The sequence below is a fragment of the Argopecten irradians genome, chromosome 5 (genome assembly GCF_041381155.1).
Source record: "Argopecten irradians isolate NY chromosome 5, Ai_NY, whole genome shotgun sequence".
Classification (NCBI taxonomy): Eukaryota; Metazoa; Mollusca; class Bivalvia; order Pectinida; family Pectinidae; genus Argopecten; species Argopecten irradians.
Genome location: NC_091138.1, coordinates 44,819,177 through 44,833,087, shown reverse-complemented (window position 1 = coordinate 44,833,087; position 13,911 = coordinate 44,819,177). Strand labels below are relative to the sequence as shown.

Sequence of the window (13,911 nt, the reverse complement as noted above, 5' to 3'; positions counted from 1 at the left end):
CCAATTATGCAAAGCGTTAGCGAGACTCGGATTAACACAGGCTTCAAGGTTTAGAGTTACTTCCCTTCCTTCCAAATGGGAAAGTCAAAAGATAATAATTATGTCGTTAACAAAGAAGCATATCAACGGATTAATTTCCTGTACCAGGTATTACATAGAACTTAACTCGATAAATTTCTGGAATATGTCTACGTGTACACATGATCGCCAGGTTCGGAGATTGGTACTAGGTTAATATTGAATCCCGTTAACAACATGCATGCACGTCTTAGTCAAAGTTCTCTGTTTTTCCTGCCATATTTATTGACGATCAATCTTCACTGATTAACTTATTATCTGAAGTGTAATACCAACCTCGTTTATTAATAACTAAAAATGACGTAACTTTAAAGCATCCCTATCAAGGAGTTGTCTCCCTTCTACCATGTAGAGTTGTTTAGGTACTGTTTAATGCAAATGGTTTTGTTTGTTTATGATTATAATTATATTAATTAGGTATGACAAATGATACAAAAGATCAATTTCAAGTGATTAATAATTGAGCCATTAAAACATCGTAATTATAGCATACCTGGGTTCACACTAACTTTCAAGTTTGCTTAGCAAAAGTTGCAAAAGATATTCTTTTCTCTTTAGCAAATGATAATTTCATTTAGCAAATTGTGCATTCACAGCATTTCATAATGAAAAATTAAATCACTTGGAAGCACCAAATTATGTATTTTGTGCATAAATTGAAAAGTACACACATACAAAAGCTCCTGATCATTCACCATCCTCTGTCATGCATATTTAACTGTTTCTTTACATTCCTTCAACATTAAAATATACACCGGGTACAGTAACTCATTAACTTATCAACTGTTTTAGACTTGCTATGAAAGTAACACCCCGGTAAACTTACTATATAGCAAAAGCATAAACGGGGGTAGTGGATTGAGATTAAGTCGTGCATTATACACATTTTGCTGGTGTTTGAAGCTCATGTCAGTGTGATTGGATATCGGGCGAGTGAAGAAAAACTTTCACATTTTTTTGCAAAATAGGATTAGTTTGTTTTAGCAATTAGCCAGATTGATTTGTTAATAACAAAAATGCGAATGGGAAGCGTGAGCCCAGCATACAATTAGAAATTAAAAAACAAATTTAAGTAGATCTATATATCATCTATAATACAATATATACATGTAGGATATGCCTCTGGAAAAAAATTGTCTAGTTCCATTCACCTATAAAATATATTTAGATTTGTTATCATGCAGTCTTCATAGAGTCGGTAATTGTAAATAGAACATGACTGAGGTGCACTTTGAAGTTATCTCCCCTTTCAAAATTTATAATTATCATTTTAATTTATAATTTGATTGATGTGTCAGATATACATTTACCTACATATATGTACAGTATTTGGATCATTATTTTTTTTACTCTTTTTATAATAATTACTTCAAATAGCATACATACATGTATTTGAACTCTTCAATTTTCATTCAAGGGACTTCACTCTGAGTTACATTGAGATATTTTTTTTATCTATACATGTACACTAAATTAATTTCCTGTTTTAATTAATTTCCTGTTTTTCCCCACAGGCAGCTCACCAATGTCTGGTTAGAAGTCCAGCAGACCTCAGCCTCTGTAAATTCTATATAAACATCATGAAGACCATAACTAAAAGATTGGTGCTGAGGCTGTAAGTATAAACATCAGAGCTACCATATATGACCCAATAATGCCCAGGCCGGCCATTTAAAATGAAAAATGATGGGGTGCATGATATGACCTTTAAGTCATTCTTATAAAAAATTATTATACTGATAAGTATTAAACCATAAATCAATTTACAAAATGAAATCAAATAAAGCTAGCCTACCTACTCAGTGATTTTTGTATATATGATCATTTCAGGGGCCTGTGCCTTTTAATTTGGAAAAATACTACATTTTCCCTTCTTTTAAAATGCATATATTTAGCATCTTATAGGTGTTTCTTTATGTGGGAAAATATTTACATGAAATTGGGAAAATACAGCTCAATTTTTGTAGGGGAAGGGGCCGAAATATCGGCCCCATCGGCCCCAAATGCACCCAAAAAAAATCACTGTTACTGTTTATGGTTTTCATAAATAGGTTCAGTCTGTATCAAAAGTCAACCTTAATGATATTGAGGCCTCAAGAATAGGGAGGAGTGCTTATAGGGATAGGGGCCCTTATTGGGTCAAATATGATGATTATCTATGCTATATTGGATCATGACTGATTTCTAGTGCAACCAATTTAGATTTTATTCAACCTTTAAAACTGGCTTAAGTGCCCACGCATTTCAAATTCATAGTGTAGAGAATTTTATTTTTAGCTCACCTGGTCCGAAGGACTAAGGTGAGCTTATGCCATACCGTGGCATCCGTCGTCCGTCCATCCGTCAAAAATAGACTTCTTCTCCATAAACACTGTTGGATTTCAACAAAATTTGACTGGTAGCATCCTTATGGGCTACTTACTGAAAATTGTATAAATGATAGGGCTGACGCCCTGGGGCTTTTTTACCAGGGGCAAAAAAAGGTCAATTAGGCTACTATTTTCATATAAATTACTTTATCTCTGAAGCTATGTATTGGATAGCATATTTGTATCTTAAAATTTTTATTTATCTCTTCATTAGCATGCATTTGAATTACCTCTCTTTGATTATTAGACATCCCAATATGAAGAGAAACTTCTGCAGGAGATGTTGTGTTCTACTGGTTCCTGGTTTGTCTGCTACAGTCCGAACAGCAGGTAAATATCTGATGCTACATTAACTCATCCACCCCTTAAGACACATTTAGATTCTTCTAAATCAAGGACAAGAACAGTCCATTGTGAAATTTCAGGGGTGAAATATTTAACATATAGAAGTAATTAATACAAAAAGGTGACAGTAGTTCCTCTATTTTTTTACCATCTTCAATACTCCCGGAGTTACTGTCACAAACAAAAAGTATCGATGAGGCCATGTGACAGACATGAATAATCTTTTAAAGGAGATAAAATCACTTGTCACAAAACTAAAAGGGAATACATGTATTATTTCAGACTTCAAATAATTCATTTCATACCAAAGTTAATTTAATGCAAGAAGAACTATGACCTTAGAACACCACCCTGAGGAACTCCACATTTCTGTAATTTAAGTTCACAAATGCTATACCTGCAAATACATGTATTGACCCAGTGATAATTGGGAGTATAGTGTAAAATCACAACAAAAGTATATGTACAGGGTAGATATTGATAAACATCTTAGTTTCATTCCAAAATAACTTTGAACTTGATAAGATTGTCTAGTTGTATAATTTTACTTTTTATATTATGTGTAGGTATATGATTTGTTTTCTGTTGCAGGAAAACGTGAAAAGCATACAATTGTAACGTGCCTAGAATGTAAAAGTATCAAGAGATATCTATGGTGTGAAAATCATAAGCTGTGGGCCGACCATCCAGAATTATGGCTGAAGAGGGACGAACCAAAATGATGTCAAGAGTTCTTTACATAGCACAAAGAACAATGGAAAGCAGAAGACAATGGAGTAGTACATTGTCTTACTAGATAGCCTGGAAGGTCAAAGAAAGTGCTCTTACCACTAGATTTCAGAGACTTTATACATGGTCGTTTGTTGGTTCTTGTCACATGTTACAAATACCTGATGTATTTGGTATTGGAACTTGAAGGCTATTCTTTATCATCTTCAAAGGTAGCATGCATTATATTTTATAAATATAAATATGACATTTTGGCGCTTATTTCAACATAAATTTTGTGCTAAAATATTGCCCTATTAGTGTTTTCTATATGTTATCAATATAGCAATCATTACTAGTGCATGAATTGATCACTGGGCCAACCTATTAAAATCAATCTTATGCTAAAATTTAATTGCACTAAAATATATGTATGTGTATCAGCATATAATTTTAGGTTTTTGAAGGAATAATTTACATCTTAGTACCTTGAAGGCATTCCTTTGCAATGGAAATTACACTTGTTTGAACATAAAATGAAATTGGCCGGTAAAATTTTGGAAAATTATTTATATAGCAATGAGATATTTAGATCATGCTTTGTTTGATTTAGAATTCTTACATTTTAACAACAAAGACTTGTTATATTTGCTTTTATGATTTGCATACTAACGCATAATGCATTATGAAATGATTGCTTGCAAAATGTTACCAAATATTACAACATCAATGAAATCTCTATAGTTGAAATTTTGCATAAATATGAAAATGTTTTTGTTATACGGTAATCAAATTAAATATACGTTTGTTAATATATATTTATTTGTTATGTTTGCATTGGTTTTCTATGTACTACTACTATATATATCTAAGTCTTTCACCCCTGAAAACACATTTAAGCTCTTCTAAATCAAAGACTAGAGCAATCCATAATGAAATTTCAGGGGTTAAACACTCCTACAGAATATACCGGACATCTGCACTTACTGCAGTTAAATAGTAATATTTACCAATGTAAATGCACTGATAACCAACTTGAAAGCCTTTTGACATGAAATCCAGACAAGAGGTCCATCTGACTATTGTCACAATGCAATACCGTCGGAAGAATTCAGTAGAGGAAAACATTTAAGGCAATACAAGAAAATCTTTAGAAATTTCTGATCTATTTGATGAATTTGAACTTGTTACTGGCCCAATATCAGGTCTCTAGGCATCTTAGTTATTCACAAGAGGTCATTTAAAATTTAGCCATTTTGACCCCCTGTGACCATGAATGAAGGTCAAGATCATTATTTTGAACAAACTTTATAGCCCTTCATACCATTATGCTACAGACCCAATATCAGGTAGCATGGCCTCTTGTTTATTCACAAGTAGTTGTTTAAAAGATTTAAGCCTATTTGACCTGTAACCTTGAATGAAGGTTTTTGTCATTCATTTTCACAAACATGATTGTACCTTTATTCCAGCACGCTGCAGGCCAACTATCAAACTTGAGACCCAAAGGTCGAGGACTCAAGGTCGTATGTTTGGACATATCTTAACCACTCTGCAACTGCAGTCTCTAGGACGGTGTGATAATGAACAATATCTCACATGATACAACAAAATCTCAACACTTGACAATAATGCTAACTTTATTTTGATTTAACTTTCCATGTCATAACATTTATGATATTAGGCGTCCATCAGACACAAATAAATGAAGCTACATGTATATTAAAATGAAGTGAAATAAATAGGAAAAACACTAAACACATGGTACAACAATGAGGAAATCAAAGTCAAACATTAAACTAATTATTATATAATTATAATATGTATATATTTACCAGAAACAATACATAATTATAATGCTATCCATAACTTCAAACTAGAATTTATACTGTAATTATAATTCTACAATGTTGTATGAAATTATTGCGTATTTCAATTGAAGACTTTAGAATAAGACAATGAAAATCATATATCGTACATGCTTATCTATTTTGTTTTCTTCAGTTTTCATTACAGAATTGAAATGTCTGTTTTAACAATTTTGCCAGCAGTAGACTGAAGGCATTATTCACTGTGAACTCAATACTTTAATTTCACCTATTAATCTCAGCCAAATAAAGAGCACAGGGTCTTGGCAATAAGTTTAAAACCATCAATTACCCTTGTAAGTCATATCTGTACTGACATTGCTGGGTTAGTGAATTTGTTCCCAGTCCCTGTGATATAAACTTATACTGATGTTAAATGATATGTAACTGACAAGTAATACTAAAGGCCAGTGTATATTAATACATTTATAACAAAGCTACTATTCCTGAATCCTTAATCAAAATGTAACAATACATCATACCTGCATAGTAATAATCTTTTTGATTTCTATTATGTAAATTAATTTCTAAAAGAAATTATACATTTTATGAACTCCTTTTCAAAATGATTATAATTATTATAACTAAAACAAAAGAACGATCATCATCATTTAGATTTGCATTATTATCAAACAAAGTGAATGATAACCTGGTAGATAGAAGTTAAACCTTTGAACCTTAACATGTAAATTAATTATAATACTGTAAAAAGCGCAAAATACAAGTGCAAGCCAAGTTTACTCATTCATCCCCAAAGACGCATTTGAACTCTTTTAATACAAAGGCTAGAAAAGTTCATTATGATTTTTCAGGGGTCAATGAGTTAATCTTGCTGATTTGGTATAGGCTAGAAAAAACATAATTTTGTTTGTGAAGAATGAGTACAGAGGAATTGTAACTCTCTTCTACGAATTATCTCAAAGATAAATATTTTCAAAATTATTATTGTAGCTCTGGCTAATAATAACATATGAAACCAAGATTTAAGTTCAATAAAAATGTCCCCCCCCCTCCCCAAAAAAAAAAAAAAAAAATGTTTTAACTATTTACAGATAACAAATAAGGTTTGACTAAATACATATCCCTGCAAATTTGCTCTCAGCGCTTGAGTAAAACATCAAAAAGCTACCTGCATCACGATATGTAACAGCTAAATATAGATACCGGTATATTTCTAGATAAGGTGTGACTGACATATAAATTGATAAAAACGTAATCACATTCAACAAAGATAAAATGAAATCAACAAGATCACACTGGATGTGTCGTCTGTATAAATAATTAAAACCTGAGACTGAAGATTTCTGGGTTGGAATATAGACGGTTATATTTGTGGGTAAAATGTTTACGATTTTGATTCAAATTAAGCAGAAAAATTATTTTGCCGGTCAAATGTTTTGCGATTTTGACTTCGATTTAACTGAAAAAACTTATTTTAGTCATTGACAATTAAATATTTGCTATATGGCTATAAGAATACATAAGATTGATCTTTTACACATTATTTTGCAGATCAAAAATTTTCGCAAGTATGTACACTAATGCCCTGCAAAATCACAAAAATATATAATCCCCACAAAAATTACCGGCTTCGCAGTTATGTTGTTATTAACTTTTAGCTTTAAATAGTTAGTGTAAAGTTCTAAAGATATACCAACCACAATACACTAGTTACATACACCAAAAACTAAAATGCTACACAATGCAATCATGGAAATACAATACGGCAAGAATTTAATATCTGTTTACAAAACGCTTTTAAACATTTGAATATAAGTTTGATTTATATTTTTTGTTTTCTTTGACCTTAACAAAAATTATGGACAATTGTTTGATTAATACAGTATACATGTATTTTGTGTTTCAGGAAGAAAAAATATATGTTAATTTATACTTATCAACATTTAAAATTATATTTTCAATACTATGCTATTAATATCATCTCAAATGATACTCTAAATTACACAAGAAAAATTGCATAATTAAAATGTTTAATCAGTAAAGCACCTGTTCAAAAAAGAGCTTTAAGTCAAAGCCCTGTACATGAAGACTAAAGACATTGACAAATACTACACTTTATCTGTCAAAAGAGTTATGGCCCTTGTCTGGGGTGAGACAACATTTTATCACAGTTACTAACTTACTTCTACATGAAGTGCTGGTTCAATATATTTCTATACAAAAGAAGGTGGAAGTGTCTACATAAATAAAAGACATCCCACTTGATCCTACTCCATCGTTTTAATTTCATTTATTATTATCTACGATAAGTGACTACATGTATTATTTTGGACCTCAAATAACTAATTTTCCTTCGAGATTAGTCATTCTTTATCTGCTTAAAGGGAATACATGTATTATTTCAGACTTCAAATAATTCATTTCATACCAAAGTTAATTTAATGCAAGAAGAACTATGACCTTAGAACACCACCCTGAGGAACTCCACATTTCTGTAATTTAAGTTCACAAATGCTATACCTACACATACATGTTTTGACCCAGGTGTAATGTTACAATAGGAATATTGATTTTTTGTTTCTAAAAGTGGAACCAACCGGTCAATTTCCCAAATATTAACCTGCAAGTGATCATATACCAGTATTAACCAATAATGTGAATACTTGATGATCAGAGCATACCAGTATATATTTTTACATAATTTAACAGATGCTGAAAAAAATTTATGTAATTTTTACGTATCACATGCAGTATGAGACTTTTACTGTTAAATCCCAAAACCCTATCAGGTTTGCTTGCTTTGTGTATATTTATACTGTAACAAGGAATATACACGTATTTCAATAATTTCTAGGAACATGTATTAAAAATGATGGGTTTTTTTTTCCTCCAAAATAATGCACACAATATAATATCAAAATACAATGTGTTTCAAACACTGGGTATGTTTTCAAGCGTAGGGTCAAGACCCCAATGTGACAAATGATGAATAAGTTGACTTTTTCTTGAACTCCGGTTATGACTTGGTTGATGTATATTTGCATTTTACAGAGTTATCTCCCTTGTAGTAAGGTATCAATTGTGACATCATTATTTTGTAAACAAAATTCACGTTTATTTTCCCTGTAAAGTATGGCGTTACACTTATAACACATGTATTCACAATCAATACCTACCCACAAGGGCAGATAACTCTGTTATATGGAGTTACAGAATATAAATGTAGGAATGATGCGTTAGATCCGCCGTATCGCCACTGACCACTAGTGGACACTGACTAGACACCTCTCCACTGTCAGGTTTTCCTTTGTAGGCTTGTTCCAGACAGCTTCATCCGATCAGCGTCAGTCCCACAGGCGTCTGCGTCGTTACAGCTGACCTCTTCAGGTCACAATGTCAAAACAGCCAGAAAAAGCTCAAGTGGAAACACTAATACTTTTAGAAATATTATTAAGCTACCTTAACTCATTTACCCTTGAAGTCTTATTTAGGCTCTTCTGAATCAAAGACTAGACCAGTCCATTATGCAATTTCAGGGGAGAATGAGTTAATGATTAAAGCAGAGGATACAGGTTTGTTAAAATCTTATCCACACTAGGTATCTCAAATTGGATTAGCATGGATATCTAACCATCTGCTTTAAGTTATATGTACACTGAAATTATACATAATCATAAATTTATATTAAAGGCTATGGATCAGAAATATGTTTTAAGTCCTTGTAAATGATACTTTCTGTCTCAAATTAATTTTTATTTTATTCTGTGTGTGAATTTTTTTTTATTTAAAACAGTTGCTGTAGTGTTCTTTAACAGGTTTGATTTTCATCTTGTTGAAGATATATATATGTATTAACCTAAAAATTTGCTGCGTTGGAGCTTGTTTCTGGCTGGATTGAACATTTAGTACCTGGACTTGAGTTTGGATCAGCTCTCTATAGAAGGCTTTTTACGATCTGTAAATAAAAACAACAATTATTTTACAGTGTTACATGTATCTACAGTTTCAAAAGTCTTTTAATATCCTAAAGTATGTTACAAAATTTTGATGAACACTTGAATGACATAAATAACCAAGGGAAGACAATTAACAATGATTACCTATTTGAATGTCATCTATAACTAAAGGGAGACAATTCACAATGGTTAACTAGGCCATTTTCGTTTAATCATAACAATCGGTTCAACCATTTATTATAAAAGTCATTATTTCAAGTATAAATCCTGACGGACCTGCAGTTTATGATACAGGCCTGTGAGGGCTTTCTCAAAGTTCGTCTGAAAACAAAATAAAATCACCAGGTCCATGTTTAATGCATAAACAAACAACTAGGTCCAACCAGTCAAACCGCATATTTGAAAATGGCCCTTCTGTCAAATATAACCAAGGGGAGACTATTCACAATGCTTAATTATTTGAATCTCATATAAATTAGAATGAGACAATTCATAATGGGAAACTATTTGAATGCCATATATAACTAGGGGGAGACAATTCATAATTGGGAACTATTTGAATGCCATTTATAACTAGGGGGAGACAATTCATAATTGGGACTTATTTGAATGCCATATATAACTAGGGGGAGACAATTCATAAAGGTGAACTACTTGATTGTCATATATAACTAGAGGGAGACAATTCATAATTGGGAACTATTTGATGCCATTAAATATTTGGGGATGCATTTATAACATAGGGGGGAGACAATTCATAATTGGGAACTATTTGATTGCCATATAACTAGGGGGAGACAATTCATAATTGGGAACTATTTGAATGCCATATATAACTAGGGGGAGACAATTCATAATTGGGAACTATTTGAATGCCATACATAACTAGGGGGAGACAATTCATAAAGGTGAACTACTTGATTCTCATATATAACTAGGGGAGACAATCCATAATGATTAACTAAAAATCTGAGTGTATTCTAAATCAAAGTTGTGAAGCGGTATATGGTGAGATTTTTTCAGTTATATCTCCATAACATAAAAATTGTTTTCATATTAATCCTTAAAACATTATTCAGTTTACTAAAAGAGATCTCATGAAAATTTCAAATTCTTTTTGGGAATCTTTTTTCCATTACCTAAGACAATCAGAAGCTAAGCTACATACAAAGATGCCATTTTTTGCCTTTATGGACTGATAAAGTAAATATTAATTTTTAAGCCAATGAAAATACTTGTTACAACCAAAATAAAATTACATAATTATGTTAGTAATTAATGACTTACTCTCATTGGCTACAAACTCCAATGAGTCACTGAATATTCAGTAACGATTCATGCCTTTCTTGGGTCCGTCACCGAGGAACTCATGGCCCAATCCATTGCCACACTGTCCGCAGTGGATCTAAGGAAAAATAAAACACTTAGTAAATGTTACTTAACAAATGTACCCGGCATATTGTATTTCAATTTTTACCCAATAAGTACCTAGGCTGCTAAAACAGATGTAAAAATTTGTGCGTGGGGATGGGGGAGTGCGTTTTGCCTTTCACAAAGGTGACAAATCTTAGACATGAATTATAGAAACAAAAAAAAACATTCTTTTATTACCTGAAAAATCAGGCACTCAGTATAATACTCTAGAAAATATGGTTTTCATATTTATATGAGATATATAAGTGAAATTGACAAGGTGCTAACAGACATTGCGAAATTGGTTGGACTGACAGACAAATTGAGTACTGGAAGTCAGTAGAAATGGCAAGCCTGCTCATATAATTTCACAAAATCATTATTTTTCAACCCCACAGCAATGTAGAATTTAACTGCATAAAATAATCACGAAAGTAGCTGCCTGGATATATACTAATTGCAGGAAGTTATGTTTACTTTTAAAATTCACATTAATGTTCGGTCTGACAAAATCTTGTTCAGTCCAGCTTACTGACAGTCCTTGCTGGTCCGAACGTCCAGCCATTTTTTTTTTTTAAACTTTCGCGATGTTTGTGCTTATAGGGTATTTTTTTTTTTTAAACTTTCGCGATGTTTGTGCTTATAGGGTACATATAATAACACTTAAGATGTACGCAAAACAAATTGGGATCTTTCTTACACCATTATTGCATGTCAGAAAGCACACAGGTACACCTACCTGGGGCTAGATGCATTGATGTCACATTCACAACTTTTATACCATTCAATCACCATCCACAATATTGCAGGGGTTACTATCACTATCATTGTATCCACCCCTGGACTATGTCATTGCAAAATTGAAGTCTCTGTGTTTTAACAACAGATGATCAAGTAAAAGAATGGAACAAACGGTACATTGTGGTTTACTGTGATGCTTTGAAAATGGGCGTCACTCTCCCTGTAATCTTCATAAAAAAAAAAATCAGGCCTGTGATTGGTCTGATTTTTCTCCTGATCTTCCTTCAGTTTTACTATCATAAAATAGTCCTGGGGTGATATAATGCCAATGAAAGTAACCCCTGTAGTATCAAAGATGATGAGATGATGAGTCACATGCAGTTATTCTCAATACAAAACAGTCAGGTCATGAAGAGCTCATTATTTATTAATATTTTGTCAAGGAACTATCTACATTAACAGTCACCTTAATTGCTGATCTTGATTCTGGTGTTCTCGTTACTGAGTCTGGATTGATGAGGCGAGAGAATGCTGGCCATGGTGATGAGTGTTCATACTTCTGGGAACTATGAAATAGTTCATTTCCACATTTTTTACATGCATACACTCCTGTAACATGAATTGTCGTTTTCAAAAACTTCATTTCAAGATCATCTGATATTGATGATTAGCATATCAAATTTGATCATAACATTTTTCATCATTGTTTATTTTTTTCAATTACAGTGTATATTAAGAAACTTTTGGTAACAGTGTGTTTAAGATAAAAGACTCAATAGAATTAAAAAAGATTATGTAAAGCTTATAGCTGTCAATATTGTGTCTTTGCATAATACTGAATAATGTTCCTTGAGAAAAGTTATCAATATCGTGACATGCTTATTTTTAGGCAAAACTTCAATTGTTTTCTCAGAAAATATGATATCATATTCATAAAAGTATCTGGTTTGATGTAATAACTAAAAGGGTAGACAGTGCTGTAATATGCAAATACAGAGTAGGTCAAAATGTAGGTCATCATTACAGAATAAGAAAAATATAGCTCACTGTGACCTACTTTGATTAAATTAGATACACCTCAAAATTCAGAAATAGGATATGCAGGAGACAGAAATCATGTGGACAATTTGGTACTGTGACAGACCTATCTAATTAGTCATAGACAGCAACAGTCATTTTTGTTCAAAATAAACAGACAGTATTATTAATATTTCCTAGTTCACTGAATCACATGTTACTCCAACAATGTTAGAGTTATAGCACGACGAGACACTTTTGAAACATAAATTACATTGTGTCTATCGGCAGTCAGCAAAGTAACGTCCGATAATAAAAACAGCTGACCATGCAGTCGACTAAATTTGCTAAACTTGCCTATATTATTAGGTTTTTATATGTTATGGGAGTAAATCACATGCTAGCTACTGTTGTAGCGGTAAAGATATCACCTTCTGGCTGTTTTCAATTTGAGTAATATCTTTTCCGCTACAACAGTAGCTAATCACATGCGAGACTTGTCATAGGTATTAAACTCGTCTGACAATAAATATTGTCAGACAAGTTTGATACCTATGAGACGTGTCACTACTCCCGTAACATGAGAGTCGACTGGTCAGTCGTTTTTTTATCTGACGTTACTTTAATTTGCTGACTGTTGGTAGACACGACGTAATGTTTCAAAAGTGTCTCGTCGTGCTAATTGCTATACCTCTACCATTGCTGAAATCCAACAATGTTAGAGGTATGGCACGACGCGACACTTTTTATTATTACGTCTTGTCTATCAGTAGTTTCTCAATATCAGTCTAATATTATTGGATTAACATTGTTGGAGTAATGGATCACCTGCTTTTTGGGTTATTATTTTCTAATTTGGAGCCTGCTGTGTAAAGTCATTGACAATCACCTATACTAGACAAATATAACTACATGTAATAATTAGACACTCAAACGCTAACTTTATAGATGTATATTGAAAACTAACTTACGGGACATATTATAGCAGTGTTAAAGTTCTAGATAGTGACCTCGTTATAAAATTTGTTACATTCAGTTTTCATCAGTTCATCTGTTCATACTCACAGTACTAAGTCGGACAGTCCTTTTTATACTGTCGGAACATAAAGATCTCACAACTACAACAAAGTACATGTATACATAACCAACCTTTCTCGAAGTGGTCTCTGTAATGTTCTCCGCTAAACCAACCACAGAACGACATGATGTAAGATGGTGTATTATACAACGAGACTGACATGGGTTACGGGCCCTTCTTCCTTCTTCCGCATCCTCACAGGCAAGAACAAAATCTTGGAGTGAAGATTACGACTTGTTGAATGCAAGATTTCGTAAGCTTTACTGAAATATTGATATTTATTTTTTTTAAACTACACATACTGTATGTTTTTTTCTCTAATCTTTTATTTGAAATTGACGATAAAATTCACTATTAGAATCCGTAATTTATTTCCA

General features: G+C 32.4%; 2 protein-coding genes across 2 annotated transcripts; one reads left to right on the top strand and one right to left on the bottom strand.

Annotated features, from left to right (window-relative positions):
* Position 1: 1 nt before the first annotated feature.
* LOC138323993 (ribonuclease P protein subunit p21-like) lies at positions 2 to 4,314 on the top strand. The gene is made up of 4 exons (XM_069268966.1): positions 2 to 147; positions 1,593 to 1,693; positions 2,695 to 2,777; positions 3,384 to 4,314. The coding sequence occupies exons 1-4, from the start codon at positions 76 to 78 to the stop codon at positions 3,512 to 3,514; spliced, it is 387 nt and encodes a 128-aa protein (XP_069125067.1). The 5' UTR covers positions 2 to 75; the 3' UTR covers positions 3,515 to 4,314.
* An 807-nt stretch (positions 4,315 to 5,121) lies between these two features.
* LOC138323994 (methionine-R-sulfoxide reductase B1-A-like) lies at positions 5,122 to 13,762 on the bottom strand. The gene is made up of 4 exons (XM_069268967.1): positions 13,606 to 13,762; positions 11,906 to 12,048; positions 10,573 to 10,690; positions 5,122 to 9,284 (listed from the first exon to the last, which is right to left on the bottom strand). Exons 1-4 carry the CDS (start codon positions 13,694 to 13,696, stop codon positions 9,256 to 9,258), a joined length of 381 nt encoding a protein of 126 aa, XP_069125068.1. The 5' UTR covers positions 13,697 to 13,762; the 3' UTR covers positions 5,122 to 9,255.
* Positions 13,763 to 13,911: the final 149 nt, after the last annotated feature.

What these genes read in the sequence shown, in the direction of transcription:
- LOC138323993 (XM_069268966.1), top strand. Translation starts at nt 76, where the DNA reads ATGGGAAAGTCAAAAGATAATAATTATGTCGTTAACAAAGAAGCATAT. An exon ending in GGATTAATTTCCTGTACCAG is followed by an intron (nt 148 to 1,592) that starts GTATTACATAGA and finishes TTTTCCCCACAG; the next exon opens with GCAGCTCACCAATGTCTGGT. An exon ending in TGCTACAGTCCGAACAGCAG is followed by an intron (nt 2,778 to 3,383) that starts GTAAATATCTGA and finishes TTTCTGTTGCAG; the next exon opens with GAAAACGTGAAAAGCATACA.